The sequence below is a fragment of the Chlorocebus sabaeus genome, chromosome 8, assembly GCF_047675955.1.
Source record: "Chlorocebus sabaeus isolate Y175 chromosome 8, mChlSab1.0.hap1, whole genome shotgun sequence".
Lineage (NCBI taxonomy): Eukaryota > Metazoa > Chordata > Mammalia > Primates > Cercopithecidae > Chlorocebus > Chlorocebus sabaeus.
In genome coordinates this window covers 73,831,251-73,851,715 of record NC_132911.1, presented here as the reverse complement: position 1 = coordinate 73,851,715, position 20,465 = coordinate 73,831,251, and the positions used below count along the sequence as shown (strand labels likewise).

At 39.7% G+C, this 20,465-nt stretch overlaps 1 protein-coding gene across 2 annotated transcripts in view; it reads left to right on the top strand.

Annotated features, from left to right (window-relative positions):
- SLCO5A1 (solute carrier organic anion transporter family member 5A1) overlaps positions 1–20,465 on the top strand; it is a 159,171-nt gene that overhangs the window by 126,519 nt on the left and 12,187 nt on the right. For both annotated transcript variants that reach the window (XM_038000417.2, XM_008000825.3), the window contains 2 exons: positions 17,367–17,526; positions 20,108–20,349. In XM_038000417.2, the coding sequence (XP_037856345.1) occupies positions 17,367–17,526; positions 20,108–20,349 (402 nt within the window). The remainder of the gene's footprint in view (positions 1–17,366; positions 17,527–20,107; positions 20,350–20,465) is intronic.

Below are 20,465 nucleotides of genomic sequence, written 5' to 3'. Positions count from 1 at the left end.
GTGCCCAAGGAGGTTGGGGTACAGCTTGGTTTTATACATTTTAGGGAGACATGAGACTTCAATCAAATACATTTAAGAAGTACATTGGTTTGGTCCAGAAAAGCGAGACAACTCGAAGCAGGGGCCTCCAGCTTATAGGTAGATTAAAAAATTTCCTGGATGACAATTGGTTGAGTTTATCTGAAGACCTGGGATCCGTAGGAAAGAATGTCTGGGTTGAGATGAAGGACTGTGGGGACCCAAGTTCTTATTTGCAGAGGAAGCCTTCCAGAAGCAGGCTTCAGAGAGAATAGGCTGTGAAATGTTTCTTATCAGACTTCAAGTCTGTGTTGATATTAATGTTGGAGAGGTATAGTGAGGCATGCCAGATTCCCCACTTCCCATCCTGGTCTGAACTGGTATCTCAGGTTAAATTTTAAAAGAGCCCTGGCTGAGGAGGAAGTCCATTCAGTTCGTTGGGGGGCCTTAGAATTTTATTTTTGGTTTACAGTATCATGATTAGATTTCCTTATTTGTGTAACACTGATTTTCTGTAATTAATTTCCTGGAATTAATAATTACCTTATTTTCATTTACTTTGGTTTCTTTGAATCTGCATCTAGTTTCCCACACCCTCTGAGAGCTCAAAAAATATCTCAACATGACCTTCCACCTATTTGATAAGCTCATGGTTCCATTTGCCCACTCCTTGGAGTCATCTATGCAGGGCCCACAGTCCCCCTACTCTCATCTGGACACAATGTTTCTGGACTGGCTGCCCGGCTGTCATCCTGAGAATTCCTTTGCCTCTCTCTGTATTTATCCTTTGTTTTTTGGACTCTGTGGAGTCCTCTTTTTTGATTTACTCCCTCATTTTGATGGAGCACATCCTCCAGTAGCTACAAAAAGGCTGTATAGGCTGTAACTTTGTTTTTTTTGGGAGACTTTTTTATTATATATATTGATAAATATTATATATAGAGATATACACACACATACACACTGTTACATTTGATTGCCAATTTGGCTGAAATTTTGGATGAGTCATTTTTACTCAGAGTTTTGAAGTTTTTGCCCCATTGTCATCTAATTTCTAATGCTCTTGTTGGAAGTCTGGCTTTTCTTTTTCCCAATGCTTTGTAGGAGATGTATTTTTCCTTCCTGGGAGCTTCCTTTTATTACTAGTATTTCAGAATTTCACTATGATGTGTTTTGAGATGGATCATTTTGATTTTTTGCTAGGCACGTGGTGAGCTCTTTCTGACTGGAGGCTGTATTTTACAGGTCTGTTTTTAAACTTTAATTTCTTTTTTCTCCTTGCCATTTTTTTCTTTCTCCCTTTCATTGATCTCTCCTGTTCTTATTCTTGTTTGGAGGTACTGGCAACTTTTTGTATGCCTTTGACCAAAGAATGATCCTCCTCTATCAGAGAAGGTTGTCCTCTTTGACCAAGTGTGCAGCTTCAGGAGGGACACAGGTGGAGCGGTGAGGGAGGCAGGGGACACCCGTCTATTCAGCCAGATCAACCGAATCAACCCTGATAATCAATGTGGTGGCAGGTGTCACAGCCAAATCACTCTCATATCCTCCTTTCCTTATTATTTATCATCATTTCATATGTCCTTTTCTGTTCTACTTTTTAAAAAGATTTCTTGCATTTTATCTTCTAAGTCCTCTGTTGAATTCTTTATTTTGGCTGTCATTTTTATTTTTTTGAAATAGGATCTTGCTCTGTCACTCAGGCTGGAGTGCAGTGGCACGATCATGGCTCACTGCAGTCTCAGCCTCCTGGACTCAAGTGATCCTTCCCCCTCATCCACCTGAGTAGCTGGCACTACAGGTGTCCACCACTACACTGGGATAGTTTTTTGTAGAGATGTGGTCACTCTATGTAGCCTATGCTGGTCTTGAACTTCTGCGCTCAAGCAGTCTGCCCACCTTGGCCTCCCAAAATGCTGGGATTACAGGCGTGAGCCACCTCACCCAGCCTATCATATTTTTAATTTCAAAATTCTTGCTTGATTTCAGATTGTCCCTTGTTTCTAACCATCTTGCTTCATGAGTGGAATATTTTCTCTTACTTTTCCAACATTATTTAGATTTCATTTTCTTTCCTAATTTGTCTCTGTGTCCTATGAGAGCCTACTTTCGGTTTATTTTGCTGTCTTGATTGTGTTAGCAGCTCTGTTCAAATTTCTGGTGATCCTTAGCGTGCTCTTGGTATTGAAGAATGAGAACTTAAAAAGCTGAGCAGTTGCTGTGTGTGTATGAGGGTAGGGCTTGTTATCTGGTAGGTCTCGCTGTGGAAGGTGGATGCAGCTGGAGTTTTCATTACGGTGCTGCAGTGTCAGGACCCAAGGGCTTACCTCTGAGGTGCTTCAGTTCCTCAAGAGACAGATGCTCCTTTCTCTCCTGCTGGGGCCCTGCTGGGGAGGACTACAGGGTTGTAAGCCTTGCTGCTGGCATCCTAGAGCTGAGAGTCGGGGGAATGGGCCTGGGTCCTCACTGTTCATTTTGCAGGCTTTTACCTAAGTTCCCTGTCATCATTCTAGCATCTCACTGAACTTCTCCTTTATGTGTGGTGCTTTTAAGCCAGAGCCTTTGGTTCATTTTCTCCAGAAAACAGGGAGTATGAGGGAAGGAGCAGTTACCTAAGTAGAGAAGGGATGGGAATTTGCTTAAAATGGTGTCATAGTTGGACCATATCTTTCTTGTATTACTGTCCTTGAGGTCTAAGGGCCTCTTCTTTCTCTTGCTGCTTGCCTTGATCATGCCCATATGTTTTTCTAAGTTCTCAATCATGCTTTCTGTTTTACTGAATCTTCCTGTTTCCCTGAATTCCATCCTCCTGCTTCACTTTGGACTGCTTGCTCAGTTGACATAACTTACACCCTGGGTCCTCCTTTCAGAAGTTTTCTCAGTTGTATCCACTAGTTTTTGTTTGTTTGTTTATTTGGTAACTCCTCATTTTGCCAGAAAAAACCTTAGATAACTTCCATGGAAAGGGTACATGGGAAGGAAGTCTTTCTGAGCCTGTGAGCATATTAAAGCATCTTTGTTCTTTAGTGGTAGTTTAAGCAGGCATAGAAATCTAGGTTAAAAAATTGTCAGCCCCATTGAAAAGTGGGCAAAGGGCATGAGAAGGTACTTTTCAAAAGAAGACTACACACAGCCAATGAGCATATGAAAAAATGCTCAACATCACTAGTCACTGGAGAAATGCAAATCAAATCCACAGTGAGATGCCATCTCACATCAGTCAGAATGGCTATTATTAAAAAGTAATAAAATAACAGACGCTGACAAGGTTGTGGAGAAAAGGAAATGCTTATACACTGCTGGTGGGAGTGTAAATTAGTTTAGCCATTGTAGAAAGCAGTTCGATGGTTTCTCAAGGAACTTAAAACAGAATTACCATTCAACCCAGCAATCCCATTACTGGTTATATATCCAAAGGAATATGAATCATTGTACCATAAAGACACATGCACACATATGTTCGTTGCAGTATGATTCACAATAGCGAACACATGGAATCAATCTAAATGGCCGTCAATGAGAGACTACATAAAGAAAATGTGGTACATATACACCATGGAATACTATGCAGCCATAAAAAAGAATGAGACCATGTCCTTTGCAGCAACATGGATGGAGCTAGTGGCCATTATCCTAAGCAAACTAACACAGGAACAGAAAACCAAATAGCGCGTGTTCTCACTTGTAAGTGGAAGCTAAACATTGAGTACACATGGACACAAAGAATGGAACAATGGACACTGGGGCCTAACACCAGAGGGTGGAAGGAGGGAGAGGATTGAAAAACTGCCCGTTGAGTACTATGCTGATTACCTGAGTGATGAAATGATCTGTCCACTAAACCCCCTTAACATACAATTTACCTATATAACAAACTTGCACATGTACCCCGAACCTAAAATACGTTTAAAAAAATGAATTAAAACAAATGAGTAAAAATTAAAAAAGTATCTTTCTGGGGACTTTGAAACCATTGCTTTATTTGTCATCTAACATTTTCTGTTGCTGATAAGAACTGTAATTTCGGCCGGGCGCCGTGGCTCAAGCCTGTAATCCCAGCACTTTGGGAGGCCGAGACGGGTGGATCACGAGGTCAGGAGATCAAGACCATCCTGGCTAACACGGTGAAACCCCGTCTCTACTAAAAAATACAAAAAAACTAGCCGGGCGAGGTAGCAGGCACCTGTAGTCCCAGCTATTCAGGAGGCTGAGGCAGGAGAATGGCGTAAACCCAGGAGGCGGAGCTTGCAGTGAGCTGAGATCCGGCCACTGCACTCCAGCCTGGGCAACAGAGCGAGACTCCGTCTCAAAAAAAAAAAAAAAAAAAAAAAAAAAAGAAATGTAATTTCAGCCTTAGTTCTCATTTCTCTGTGGCTAACTTTATTTGGAAGTTTTCAGAATACTTTTTTTCAAAGTGGTGTGAAATTTCATAAGGAATGCTTTACCTTCAGATTTTGTCATGGCTGGAGGCTTCTTATAATCCCAATGCCACCTTCTCAGAGAGGCTTTCCATCTCTGCCCAATCTAGGGGAGCCCACTGTTCCCCCACTCTTGATTACATTATTTCTTCCTGGTTTCCTTATGGCACTTAACATTATCTGAAATGATCTCATTTAATGATTTGCTTTGCTTTTTTCCCCTCTGTCTAAAATATGAACTCCTTGGGCACAGTTTGTAGAGCTGTGTGTGTGTGTATATATATATATATGATTTTTTTGAAACAGAATATCGCTCTGTCATCCAGGCAGGAGTGCAGTGGCACAATCTTGGCTCACTGCAACCCTGCAACCTCCAACTGCCAGGTTCAAGCGATTCTCCTGCCTCAGCCTCCTGAGTAGCTGGGATTATAGGCATGAGTCACCATGCGCGGCCCAGCTATCTATATAACAGTTGCATCCTCACCGTCTGAAACATGTATGATATTTGTTGTGTGAATGAATGAATGAATGAGTGCCTCGGCACAGGACTTTGTTCATTCATTGTACTAGGCACTTTCTGAACCCTTTTAATGCAACACATGTCTTTTTTTTTTTTTAAACTCTTTTTCTCTTTTTCCTGTGTTCTCTAGTACTCCTGCTAATCAGATGATGGAACGTATGGACTGGTTGCCTGTGTGTTTAATTTTAATTTATTCTCTCATATTGCATGCTTTTGTCTTTTGCTCTGAGAGATTTTTTTAAGCCTTGTTTTCTATCTTTATGTACATTTTTTATTTTGAGGATTTTTTTTCTTTGCTGTATTCTGAGTATTCCCTTTTCATAGCATTCTGGTGTTGTTTTATGGAATAATGTCTTCTCAGATCTCTCTGCACATACAATTATAATCTTTTTTTTTTTTTACTTTGTTTTCGTGCCTTGCATTTTATCATTTTGTTTTAAAGAATCAATTTTTGTGTTTGTTTATTCTGGGCTTTGCAGGTGACAATACTCAGCCTAGCATATCTCAGATGGTGTCTTTCCTCTCCCTCTACCTCAAATACAAGAATGAGGGGATTTTATTCAGAGTTGTCAACATCTAGAGCAGAAGTTTAGCTTTTTACATTTCTTCCAGTTTCCTTAGAGAAGCACTTCTGAAGAATGTCTGGGCCGTAAATTGGAGATGGGAGGGAACGGATAAATGAGAATGGAAGGGCTCATTGATGCAATTTTCTCTTCCTTAGATCTCCAGGGAGGCCCACGGTGGTTTCTCCACCTCTCACTTTTGCCCTCTGTCGCATCTGCTCACTTTGAGCTCAGAACCCGTGGAGATTTGATCGGGCAGGCTGGCTCCTATTCCTCCAAGGCAGCCTCTGCCTGTTTCACATAAACCCATCCCTATCTACTTGCCATTTTTGTGAAGTTTGGTGTCACGCTTTCCTTTTAACCCTACTCTGCTTTTATTTCAAGTGTGTTCTCAGAAGGGAACGGAAGGCACAGTCCATGTCTTACCTGCTTTTAAACAGCAAGTCTCCTTAAGATTCTTAAAACCCCGGCTTAACACCACACCTGCCTCATCCATCTGGAATCAACTGCGGCTGGGCTTGCCCAGCACTCCTGGGAAAAATTATATAATTGTGCTGATTGGCTCCATTACAAATTTATGAGTTCCAATCTTAGCAGGCCCTCATCTTTGCTGAGCAATCCATTTACTTCATCTCAGTCAGCTTTCCTTCTCATGCCCATGATGGTGGCTCTGTTTTTATATTTGAACCCATTTCTTCAAGTCCTTTATCATGCCCCGGTCTTGTTTTTCTTAGCAGACAGCCCAGTGGCCCATGTTAGTTACAGATGAAGTTATGAAGAGTGAACTTTCTGAACTTCTTTCTTCCATCCCCTCAAACTCATTTGTCTCACACAGTATTGTTTTCAAAGGCAAGTACTGGCTCCATCATTTTCTAACCATGTGACCTTGCAAAAAAGTTACATAATATTTATTGAGTCTTGGGTTTCTCATATTTAAAACTGGTGATAATGTCAGTCTCTCCTGGTTACAAGCATAATTAAAGTTCATCTTTCGTGGTTACCAGCATAATTACTCATACATTCGGTTGAAAACATTAAAGTAGCGCAGAAGGGTAAAAAAAAAAAAAAGAGAGAGAGAAGTCAATGTCTCCTCCTCTCATCCTCAACCTTTCGTTGATTTATTTTTTATTTTTGAGACGGAATCTTGCTCTGTTGTTCAGGCTAAAGTGTAGTGGCACAATCTCAGCTCACTGCAACCTCCGCCCCCTGGGTTCAAGCAATTCTCCCTGCCTCAGCTTCCTGAGTAGCTGAGATTACAGGTACCCACCAACATGCCCGGCTAATTTTTGTATTTTTTAGTAGAGGTGGGGTTTCACCATGTTGGCCAGGCTGGTCTTGAACTCCTGACCTCAGGAGATCTGCCTGCCTCGGCCTCCCAAAGTGCTGGGATTACAGATGTGAGCCACCATGCCTGGCAACCTTTAGTTTAAATCATGTGAATATTTTAAACAAATATTTGTAGTTTTGATAATGAGAATGATATCGGGAAGGTTCTCATATTTCCTAGCACAGAATCTAGCACTTTGAATATGCTGAAAAAAATTAGCTTCTTATCTCTACTCCCTTTCCTTCTAGATCATGCAGAGCAATTCCATTTTCTTCTTTAATAGATGAACGAATGTCTGGCACCTATCTCAGTTCAGGGATGTTACTCATATAGTGAGGCTGCAACTCTTATGAACTCGACGAAAATTTACATCTTTATTATCGAATCCATGAATTACGGTACACCTTTTCTTACTTATTAATCTAGAACAAGTAACCTGATTAAGAGTGCTGGAAACTGTGGCAAGGACCCAATTGTTTTAGTATTTGCAGTCTGACTTTAAAGGAAGTTTATAAATTGTAGCAAAAGAATAACCCAGTTTCCATGGAGAATTTTTCTGGTTTCCCAAGTCCTAGGAATATAGTCTAGAATGACTTAATGAAAACACTACTGGGTGATGCAGCTGCATAGGCGTGCCACTTTTAGAGTAGCAGATACCTTTTGTGAACAAAAATGGAATCCTTTCTTCAAGCAGGGTGTGAGCTACATTTTAACTTTGCTCCCTTGGCTGGGTGCCCTTGTTTAGTGTACAACCTGCTCAACAGTATGTGGCTGGCCTGCCTAGTAAAAACTATTTCTCGTTCTGCATGATTTTAAGACTTGCATGTGGCTTTTTTTCCCCTTTCAAGTCAGTAAAGAGAAAGATGAAGGGAGTGGCAGTGAAGAGAGGAGTCTTTGTAAGGTATATGTTTGGTTCAGTGTGATTGGCACTTATACATGTCTTATGCTTATGACACCCCTGTACTGTTTATGTCATTATCTATGTTTTAGTTAAAGAACCTGAGAAATTAAGTGATTTATCCAAACTCATCAGTTAATAAGGAGTGGAGCTGAATCATATGTAGATGATTTATGTCAGAGTTTGCATTCTTTCTGAACACCTCACTGAGTTGCTGTTTTAAATCGTGTATTTCATGCATGTACGCAACTGCATGCACACACAACCTTCTTGCTGGGTGAGCTATTGGGGATGTGTCTACTTCTCAATACTGCATGGTTTTCTGGTATTTCAGAGAAGCTGAGTTACAGGCGTCATGCTACGTGCTCTGCATGCCTACAGCATTTGCTCTGTGGCTCTCACATCAGCCAGTCTAGATTTTCACCTTAGCCTTGCTGGCTGTCTGGGTGTGGGCAAGTTATTTGACTTTTCTGGGCTTGGTTTCTACATTTTTAAGGTGAGACTACAGATAGTATCTATCTAGTTGGATTGATGTGAGGATTAAGTAAGATACTTGGCCAATTCTTTAACCTTTCTGTGCCTCAATTTCTTCAACATTAAGATGTGATCAATTATAGTACTTATCTCTTAGGGTTATAGGGAGGATAAAATGGGATAAAATGCATAAATAGTAAGCACTTGATAGTAACTATTTAATGATATTTCAATGAGGATAAAGTCTCAGAGAGGTTAAATAACTTGCTTGAAGTCACACAGCTAGAAAATGGCTGAGCTAGGGTTTGAAATTAAGTTTCTTTGATTCTGGATGCAATGCTGCAATACTTTTGATTATTACACTATTCTGACAGAAGAAAAAGATACAAAGAAGAAAACATTCTATATAAGTCATTTCTATTCATTAAAGTTTATGTGAAGGGCTTCAGGTTTACGGGCATGGTGAATTTTCTAACATTAGAAGGACTTAATGACTGACCCTTCTTTGATTAGTATCAAGTACTCGTGAATCACCTAAGTGCCTGGGATGGAGTTGGGATGTTTTAGGAGAATGAGCTTTTCCTGTGAAGCCAAAACGTAATCACGGTCTTTTTGTAGAATGAACCTGATGTGTTATTAGTGGTTTTCTTAGAAAATTCAGATTTGATAGCCAAGATATGGAAACAAGTTAAATGTCTATAGACAGGTGAATGGACAAAGAAAATGTGGTATGTTCATGCATCACATAACAACGTTTCAGTCAACGATGGGCCACATATACAATGGTCATCGCATAAGATTGCAATGGAGCTGAAAAATTTCTATTGCCTAATGATGCTGTAGTCATAAGGTCGAAGTGCAATGTATTGCTCACAAGTCTGGAGTGATGCTATTATAAAGAAACCTACTGTGCTGGCAGTCCTGCAATAGTACAGCACATCTAGTTGTGTAGAGTACCTAGTACTTGATAATAAGCATCTGTTTTTATTGGTGTACACATTTACTATACTATACTTTTAATCATTATTTTAGTGCATACTCTTTCTACGTATTAAAAAAGTCAACTGGGAAACAGCCTCCAGCAGGTCCTTCAGAAGGTATTCTAAAAGAAGGCATTGCTCTCTTAGGAGATGACAGCTCCATGCATGTTATGGACCCTGAAGATGTTGGGATGAGAGGTGCGGGTGTAAGACAGTGATACTGATGATCCTGACCCTGTGTAGGTGTAGGCTAATGTGTGTGTTTGTGTCATAGTTTTTAACAAAAAGGTTAAAACAGTAAAAAAAAAAAAAGAAAAAGAAAATAGCTTTTAGAATAAGGATATGAAGAAAAAATACTTTTGTACTATAGTTCAATGTGTGCTTTAAGCCAAATGCTATTACAAAAGAATCAAAAAGCTAAAAAATAATTACAAAGTGTATAAAGTAAAAAAATTATAGTCAGCTAAGGTTCATTTATTATTGAAGAAAGAACAGCGGTTTTTAATGGGTTTAGTGTAGCCTAAGTGTACAGTGTGTCTATGAAGACCATAGCAGTGCACGGTCATGTCCTAGGCCTTCACATTCACTCACCACTCACTCACCATGCACTCACTCACACAGAGAAACTTCTAGTCCTGCAAGCTCCATTCGTGATAAACGCCCTATACAGGTGTATCATTTTTTATTTTTTATACTTTATTTTTATTGTACCTTTCCTATGTTTAGACATACAACTCCTTACCATTGTGTTATAATTGCCTACAGTATTCAGTGCACAAACATGCTGTACAGGTTTGTAGCCTGGGAACAATAGTCTATACTATAGAGCCTAGGAGTGTAGTAGGCTAGACCACTTAGGTTTGTGTAAGTGCATTCTATGACATTTGCACAGCGATGAAATCACCTGATGATGTATTTCTCAGAATGTGTCCCTGTCATTAAGTGACACATGATTACATACGTACAATGGAACACTATTCAGCCTTAAAAAAGAAGGAAATTCTGCAATATACAACAACATGGATGAACCTTGAGGACATCATGCTGAGTGAAAAAAGCTGGTCACAGATTTCACTTACATGAGGTATCTAAAAGAGTCAAATTCATAGACTCAAAGAGTTAGAATGGTGGTCATCAAGGCTGGGGGGATTGGGAAATGGGTCATTACTAATCAGGAACCATACAGTTTTAGTCAAGCAAGGTAAATAAGCTCTAGGGATCTGGTGTTCAACATCATGTCTAGAGTCAACAATACTGTATTGTACACTTAAAACTTTGTTAAGGAGGTAGATTTCATGTTAGGTATTCTAACCCTCATAAAACAAAATAGAAACTTCAGACTTAAAAATCTGATGAGTTTTCATTTTGAAAGATCCTAAGAGCTCTAGCAAAATCCTGGCCCATTTCCAACTCACGTAATTACATTCCCAGCACCCACAATTTTCCTCCAGTTTTAATTAAGAAATGTGTTTTGCTTCGTCTCTGTGGCTGCCAGACTGTACTTCACACAGGTGTGTCCTAATCACCTTGGACCCGAAAGAGCTGGCATTGACCATGAAACTTTGGTTAAGTGATGCTTTACATAAATACATTGTGTAATGTGAATTATTGCCCCTCACTCTGCCTTTTCTTCAAATAATTTTTCAAAATGGGGTTAAGTCTGAGGTCCGTGTAAAGACTTTTTAACCAGGGCTATGTGCTGATAAATCGCTTAGTATTTACTTACTGTCTACAACTATCTGTCATTTATCAGTTACCATCTTTTTGAACTTAAAGCAAAATCTATTATATTATCTGGTTTGGTGACTTGAGCTACTGAGCTGAAACTTTTCCAAGGGTAATTTCTTGAGCTACCAAATGACCAGGAAGATTTTTCTCAGTTTTCTGTTCTCGGCAGAGACTGTTGGATGGAATGATTCACTCAGTCCCACCCAGCTCCAAAATATTTCCCTAAAGCATCTTCTCTGAATATAGCTTTATTGTCCCATCATATTCACACTGTAGAAATTAAATAAATACAGTCTGTTAATTCAGACCTTTGCCATAGGCACAACTCAGCTTCCTCCTCACCACACTGGATTTTACCATAGGACAACATGGTGTCTTTAGATAGTGGACCAGCCCTCCCAGGTGACTGGCGTTTCTGGCTAGGTCATTCCTAAATTCTCTAATTATATCATTCAAACCATTCATCTCCTTGCCTGTGTCTCATGGGTAGCTTAATTTGCTTAAGAGTTTTTTCTCCATTGTTTAAATATTTTAGCACCATTCAAAATCATTTATTATAGATACTACTAATTTTAACAGAAGTTTCTGAGAATTAGAGGGAAAGGAAGTTTGCTTAAAAGATCATTGATATACATGTTTTTGGATTATCCTAGCTCTTTTCATTGATAGGCTTAGAGTTCATTTCTAGATGTAAATATATGAGTTCATCTTTAGTTGGCTCTATTTGGAGACACAAACAACATTTGTTTTACTTGGTTTTAGGAGTATCAAGGGGATATAAAGTATAAGCAAATTTTCTTTCTGCCAAGTTTGAAATTTTGTAACAAAGATCTAAAGAAATCAACATGAAGTCTGTAAGGTATATATCTTAAAACATGGTAAGTTTTTATTTCAAAAATGCCTATGAGTATTATTAAACTTAGGACCAAGTTTACCTTTCTATACCTTTATATTAACATATGTTATATTATGTTATATTATGACTATACATATGTTAAAATATGTTCTATTAACATATTAACATAACATAATATAATGTAAGGTTAGGAGGAGAAAAAATAGAATTTAAAACTTTACATACAATCTTGGTAGCAATATGTTATTAATGTTAATCTATGTGTACATTGAAAAAAGACCAGAACAAAATATACTAAAAGCATTAAAAGTGGATATCTCTGGGTGGTAGCACTATGCACAAGTTTAATTTTTTTGTCTTTGTGTATTTTAAAAAATTTCTACAATGAGTATGTATTACTTTAATAATAAATAAAGATATTTTGAAAAGCCATATAAGTGACACATTATTTTATTTGAAATGATTTTGGACTTAAAGAGATAGTTTGTACACATTGTGGGTTATTACATATAAGTTTCAAGTTATACCTGGTTTAAATTTGTTGTCTACAAAGCTGAAAGGAGCTTTAATGATAAAAATAACAATTAGACACGATAATCACAACCTTCCTTGACTATAGTCCTCTTCCAAACCTATGCTAGCACATATGCTATCACACACTGCGCTTTGTTGATTATTCTTGCTCTCCTTTGTGTAGTCAGGAGGGGTATTTAATAGCCATAGATGAAAAGATTTGGCCCAAGGTCACATAGCTACTAAATGTCAGGCCTGAAACTAGATCTCCATCTAATTCTTTTCCCATCATTCTCTGTAGGAGTAAATTAAAGACTATCCTTTTTGAAAGGAAAAATGTCACAGTAGCCTTTTGCACTCCTCATGTTTGTGATTGTGTTACTGCTATTCATTCCTGCTTCTGTTAAGTGTGGAAAGATAGCACACCAATATCTTAGTGCGTGTTATATCCCAGGCACAATGCTGGACACTGGCCATCCATTCACCCGCCTAATCCCCCACAACAACTGTGTGCTACTGATATTTTGATATCTGTTTTACAAATATAAAATCTGAAATTCACAGCACTTGTGAATTGTGGATATGAAATTGAACCCAGCTCTTTCTGACTCACACTCAAGAACACTGAAAGCAGAGCGCCGGAAAAGCTGCAGTAGAGCTTTCTCCAGGAAGAAGAAAGCGAAATAAGCCACCCGGAAGACCTGCGCTGGAGGAAGTAAAACGAGGGACAGTTACACAAAGCTTCCCTGCCAGTGTTGGGGCTTACAGATGCACGCTGTGGTGAAAGATAAAATTGGGTTTAAATCCATTTCTGACCCTTACTAGTTGTGTGACTTTGGCAGTGCCTATCCCCTCAAACCTTCAATTTCCTTGTCTGAAAGATGGAAGCATGGCAATAATAATGACAATTCTCATGAGGAATGAATGAGACAACTTATGTTGAGATCTCAGGGTGCAATTCATGGAATAAAAGTAGGGTTCTGCTGATGTTAGTTTTAAATGATAATGATGCTTATGGTGATGATAATAATACTTGTAAACCCGAAGTTGCATAGCTCTGTATAGCCAAGGAAGTGTTCTAATATGAAGCCAAAAATTTAAATGGAGTTGAAAAGAAACATTCTCATTGAAGTCTTCTTGAAGACTGAGATAAATTGATGAAGATTAAGAAATTATAAGACAGACACTGTTCTAGTTTATTAGTATCTTTTGCTAAACAGGCTCTCTCTCTCTCTCTCTCTCTCTCTCTCTCTGTGCTGTGGGAATCATGTTCTTTTATGGCTTGAACATAGTATGTATGGATTTCTACTTGTCATATTTTTTAATAGAGAAAAACTCAAAAAGAGACTTCTCTTTGGTTTATAGAGACCAGTAGAAGTATGTAGGAGAAGTATGTTTAGGTGGGGAAGTTCAGGTGTTCTTTAGGTCTTGGGGCAGGGTGATGGTACACAATTGCTGGGGTGTGGTTGTGGTTTTTGAGGGCCACTGTGTTCTTACATACTTAGCTATAATGACCCTGTCGCAGAAATAGTTTGAATTATGTTTAACAATCGTTTGTCTTGCTGTTATATATTACTTTACATAAGCATCGATCCCTGAGTGATTGATTTAGCAAAGATTGGATAACAAGGTGGTTGTTTTTACTTCTTGTTTTCTTTTTTGCTGTCTCCTCAGAGCTGGTTTTCTTGAGGCCTCAGTGATTGTGAGGCTTGCCGTGATACCTCTTACAGTTTCCCGTTCTTTAAAGTTACCAAGTTTGCCAGAGAATCTCAGAGATGCCTCCATCTCTCTAGCTCTGTAATTCCATCATTTTTATATTAAGATGTAATGTGTGACTCTCAGGCTTACATTGTGGACTACGCAGTTATAACGTATTTGCTATCGAGGCCCCGTGCCTCACTCAAAATTAACACTTACATTGATTCTTGAGTTAACACAATCCTCTTATTTGGAGGACTACCTTCAGCAAGAAGCCCTTGTGCATTTTATGTCTTGCCACAAATGCTTTTTGTTTGTGGGGAAGGAGCTGCACAGTCCCTTTGCACAAGGATGAGTGCAGCCTTCAGTAAGTCGTCCTTGTGCATTTCGTGCTCTCATGATGGGTTCACGTCTGGCTAATGAGAGACTGCTTAGTGTTACTCAGGTTTAAACATTGGTGCTATTATTAGAATCCAGTCTGTTTTCTGGAGAGTGAATGACAATCAGACAGAACATCGTTATTCTTAAAAATGATTTTCAGCACAGTGTAAAGGATGAGCCATGTCAGCAGCTTTTTGTGTGTGTACCATGATCACCTTCTCTCCTAATAACTTTTTCAGGAATGCCCACTTCCTTTCATTGCTATTTATATTTGTTGCATGTATTGATTTTCTTAGAGCCTTTCATTTCATAGCATTTATTCGTATCAGACACTACGATCTCATAAGAAAAGCAAACATACCCAAAGGTGACCGGGGACTGTGCCTATTTCCCAAACTCAAGAAAGCTTTTTGCCTCCTTGAACAGTGTGAAAATTGGTCTAGAACAGGGTATCTCATCCTCAGCACTATTGACATTTGGGCCAGATAATTTTTTATTATGGGAGGTGGTAGGGCCCTTCCTGTGCGTTGTAATGATGCCAGCAAAACCTCAAAATTGGGTCTCAGCTTGGGGGAGTTCTTGGCTTTGCACAGGAAAGAATTCGAGAAAAAGCTGGCAGTGAAAGAAAGCAAGTTTATTAGAGCAGCAATGTACAGCAAAATGACCCAGAGAAGCACTTGTGGATTGCTGGCTGGCTAGATTTATACTGACTCTTAATTATGTACAAAATAAGGGGCAGGTTATTCACAAGCTTTCTGGAAACGGGGCAGAGAGTTCCCAGAACCATATAAGGTAACTTTTGAGCCATTTGCCATGGCATCATTTATAAACCACCATGGTGCTGGTGGGAGTGTCTTATGCAAATATATTATAATTAGCATATAATGAGCCATGAAGGCAATTAGAGGTCGCTTCGGTTGCCATCTTCGTCCTTCTGGTTTTGGTCAGTTTCTTTGCTACACCCTGTTTTGATCAGCAGGGTTGTGAACAGGACTCAGAAATGCAGGTCCTGCTGATCTCCTACCTCAGTAGGAACTAGTGGCCCATTAGATGACAGTAGCACCCCCTCAGCTGTGAGAACCAAGATTGTCTCCTAACATTGCCAAAGGTCCCCTGGGGGGGCAAAATTGACCCAGTGGAGACCCACTAGTCTATAATTTTTTTTTTAAGTATATACAAACTTTAAAATGGTATGACACTAGAAGTTTGTGAATGTAATGATTATTAGAGTCTTGTGATAATTTTTTTTCTGTGGAGTGACATGAATGAAAAACAGAATTTATTTGCCTTTTGCCTTGTTAGAAGGCCTTCTTGATAAGACTTTAATATTGTTTTGAATTTGTTTCCCCCATTAAAATTTAAGGACTCATTATCAAAGTTTGAAATAAGCCACAGGAAAAAACCTTTGAACAAACACCGATTTACACACATGGTTGGGATGTGCTATACTACTGTATAAGTGGTACTAGCATAGTCATTAAAGATAAGTCTTGGCCAGGCATAGTGGCTCACGCCTGTAATCCTAGCACTTTGGGAGGCCGAGGCGGGCGGATCACGAGGTTAGGAGTTCGAGACCAGCCTGGCCAACATGGTGAAACCCCGTCTTTACTAAAAATACAAAAATTAGCAGGGTGTGGTGGCAGGCACCTGTAATCACAGCTACTCGGAAGGCTGAGGCAGGCAAATTGCTTGAACCTGGGAGGCAGAGTTTGCAATGAGCGGAGATCACGCCACTGCTCTCCAGCTTGGGTGACAGAGTGAGACTCCTTCTCAAAAAGAAAAGTCTTTGTGGCGAGGGAGGGGAGTTGAGGGGGGAGAAATTACCTATTGAGTACAATGTACATTAGTCAGGTGATGGGTTCACTAACCAAACTTCACTACTACACAATATATTCATATGACAAAACTATGTTCCCCCCCTCTAAATCTATTTTAAAAAAGATAAGACCTGGTACATAACAGACATTCCAAAATATTTGTTGAATGGGTAGATAATGGATAAATGGGTGGTTGGATGAAGGATCTGCCACTGCTAACTCATATAGTCTTGGGAACAACATTTCATCAGTGATACACAAAACTGGTGGTCACAAAAACAAAAGTGGTCACTAGGTACGAGCAGTACAGAGCCCCTTTCTTTCTTCTGTGGATCCCCCAGGTGCTCCTCTGCTCTTCCACCGGTTTGTTTACACTCCCCTCCCTAGGCCTATATCCTTACCTGCCTTTCCTTCTCTCTATATTTGTTGCCTGAATTTATTTTCTTCAAGCTTTTCATATGGTATCATTTCTTTGTATCAGACACCATGATCTCAAGAAAAGAAACCCACCATATCTGATTGTGGATCCACACCTGGGCAATCCTGAGTGAAGAACTGCTTAATCTTTATTCTCTGGTTGTGTAAATCAAACTAGCAATGTGATTCCTAATCATCTTTGAAAATACTTCATTTTGATTTTCTAGAGTCTCATGCCTTTCTTTGATAATTTATTCTAGAGTATAAGTTTTTGGTCAAAGGAACGTGTATTAATAACTGGGATAGATGGGTTTTAACTGTGATCATGTGCTCACAGTGATGTTATTGATTCAATACTAAAAAGTATTTCCTCCATTTTATAAAGAAATTGAGGTACAGATTTGTTAAGATGTAGAGCCTGATGCCTACAGGGTGAGTAGTTATATTAGGGTTAGAATTGCAGATCCTAGATGTTGAGACCAGGTTCATAGCACCAAGAGGGAGGGTGAAATTGAGGTGGGGCAGTAATTTGATAAAAAGAATTGAATCTGTAGTACCAGAAAGTTGAAACATTTTTCTTTATGTTTTGTTTTAAAGTCACAAAAATAATTGTTGAGGGTGGCTACTTAGGGTATCATGGCTTTGATTAAATGGGAAGAATATTTTCTCTAAAATGGACAAATTATTAATTTCAAGACCTTTCCTATGAGTTTTATTTTGGTAAGTGTTGCTCATGATCTGCTTCTCTTCTCTCTTAGACCTTCTCTCACCATGCCCCATAGGAATCTGACAGGAAGCTGCAACGTTAATTGTGGCTGTAAAATACATGAGTATGAGCCAGTCTGTGGATCAGATGGAATTACATACTTTAACCCTTGTCTGGCTGGCTGTGTTAATAGTGGTAATCTTAGCACTGGGGTGAGTATATTTCACAAGTTCCTCTTCTGTTATTCCAACATCCTGTGACAAGGATGTGATGAAATTCATATGCAGCCACAATGACTTCAGTCTTTCTTTTTAAGATGCTCCAAGTAACCTACAAAATACCTCTAACGAAAACCTCAAGGAAAGAAAGTTATGCATTGCTATTATTATTTTTTTGCCAGGGATGACTGGAACATTTGGGTGCAGGGATTTGGTTCCATATCAGCATTCTCCTACTTTATATTCTGCACCAACTCAGTGAAACTTGATAAGGTTGAGCTCTAGGCCTGCCATTTGTTTCTCTGACAGGGCCCTTGTGATGGATTTGAAGGTCAAGATGACCATATTTGGTGCTGATAGAAGAGAATAGGAAAGCATCTCCCTTGACTGGAGTCTGTGAAGATGGGCGATGGCCATTTTTCATACAGTGTCAGTTCAGTTCAGGCTTAAAAAAAACTTTCAAAGTAAAGATATTTCTGACAGTTCAAGAATAGGCTATTTTGAGAATTCCCTTTTCTGTAAATTATAAATGGGCCGTAATACTGTGGGAGAAGGTTTTCATATTCTACTCAGTTTCTTTCTTTTTTTTTTTTGAGATGGAGTTTCGCTCTTGTTGCCCAGGCTGGAGTGCAATGGCACGATCTCAGCTCACTGCAACCTCTGCCTCCCAGGTTCAAGTGATCCTCCTGCCTCAGCCTCCCTAGTAGCTGGGATTACAGGCATGTGCCACCATGCCCGGCTAATTTTGTATTTTTAGTGGAGACGGGGTGTCTCCATGTTGGTCAGGCTGGTCTTGAACTCCCAGCCTCAGGTGATCCGCCTGCTTCGGCCTCCCAAAGTGCTGGGATTACAGTCTTGAGCCACCGCACCTGGCCTCTACTCAGTTTCTTACTGAGCCCGGTTTGATTCTTTGTGAAGAACAGGCTGTAGGAAGTTGCTTTCACTAAAAGGTTAAAGTGCATGTGCTTGTTCTGTGCAGGTGATAAGGGATTATACCATCCACTGAATGTTTTGGGGATATTGTTTTTGATGTCTGAGTTTTAAACGGCAATGACAAATTGAGAATTCCTGTTGTTTGTTCCCCATCGTATAACTGGTGAGCTCCACTGTGTCGCCATGTTGAAAGGGTGAGATCTGTTCTCCTGGTGGCTAAGTCCTTCCTTGAGAGTGAGTGCTCATCCTTTAAAAAATGCCAGCAGTCTTTTGAGCATGACAGCCAAACAGTGCCCCGTCTCCATACTTATTCTTACCACTGCTTCAGGTATTCAAGGTTGCAATGAAGGTCAGCTCAGCTGATGTCTATTTAGCGTGACTCTGTCAGAGTCCAGGAGCAGTACTGGGTGGGGGCTGTGGTAGTCAAGTTCCATCCATGGAGCTGGTTGCTCTTCTGTAGGGAGTAGGGCACCAGCTAATTATAGGGACTAAAAAGATGTTTAAAATGGAAGCACCAGAATGCACATTAACTTAGCCACTGTGGAAAGCAGTTCGGAGATTTCTCAAAGAACTTAAAACAAAACGACCACTCAACCCAGCAATCTCATTCCTGAATATGTATCCAAAAGAAAACAAATCATTCTACCAGAAAGACACATGCATTTGTATGTTCATCACAGCACTATACACAAGAGTAAAGACATGGAATTGAGCTAGGTGCTCATCAGTGATTAATTTGATAAAGAAAATGTGATAATATACACCATGGAGTACTGCACAGCCATAAAAGAGAATAAAATCATGACCTTGGCAGCAACATGGATGCAGCTGGAGGCCATTATCCTAAGTGAATTAATGCAGGAACAGAAAACCAAACACTACATGCTCTCACTTATAAGTGGGAGCTAAACATTGGGTACTCACGGACACAAAGACGGAAACAATAGACACTGGAGACTTACTAGAGGGGGAGGTGGGGAGGGAGGTGTGAAAAACTACCTGTTGGGAACTATGCTCACGACTTGGGTGATGGGATCATCTGTACACCAAACCTCAGCATCACGCAATAGACCCATGTAACAAACCTGCCCATGTACTCCCTGAATCTAAAATAAAAGTTGAAAAAGAAAAGAAAATGGAACACCAATGAGGTGTTTACTATTATTGGTGCTGAAGTCATCACGGTTGCATTATGAATTCTCTGCATTTAACAGATGTTGACTTTAGGGCCCTCTGTGTGCCCAGAGTTGTGCTAGGTGCCCTGTGAGCACAAAGAAAAATAAGGTTTGGTTCCGGTTTTTGAAGGGCTTCTCTAATTGGAGAGCCCAAGAGTTAACAGCAATTGAGGCAGAATATAATGATGACAAAAATGAGTCTGCGGAATGCGAATGGTATTGAATGTTGAAAGCTTCTTAGGAAAGTTTAGGTTTAAACAATGTTGACCAGCAGACTTTGGTTCTGTTAGACACACACTTGAGATCCTTACTGTTATCAATGAGGAAGTTACTTTCAATGAAATATTTTGTGTTTTAAAAAATATTCGAGCTATTTTAGAGTACTTTTACTTAATTTTGTCTTAATATTCCTATGCCCCAGTTAGCTTTTGAGGGGCACACAACTGCTCTTTATTTTGCTCACTTAGATACGGAATTATACAGAATGCACCTGTGTCCAAAGTCGACAAGTGATCACTCCGCCCACCGTGGGACAGCGCAGTCAGCTCCGTGTGGTTATTGTCAAGACTTATCTCAATGAGAACGGCTATGCTGTGTCTGGGAAATGTAAACGGACCTGCAATACCCTTATCCCATTCTTAGTTTTTCTTTTCATAGTCACCTTCATCACAGCTTGTGCCCAACCATCGGCCATCATAGTAACACTTAGGTGAGAAGGGCATTCAACTTCCGGGGTGGGTTCTGTACTTAGAATTTCCAGAGCACATAATCCAGGAGAAGGAGCTTATGTGGTAAATCATGGAGCAAAGCAAAATTAGCATGTGC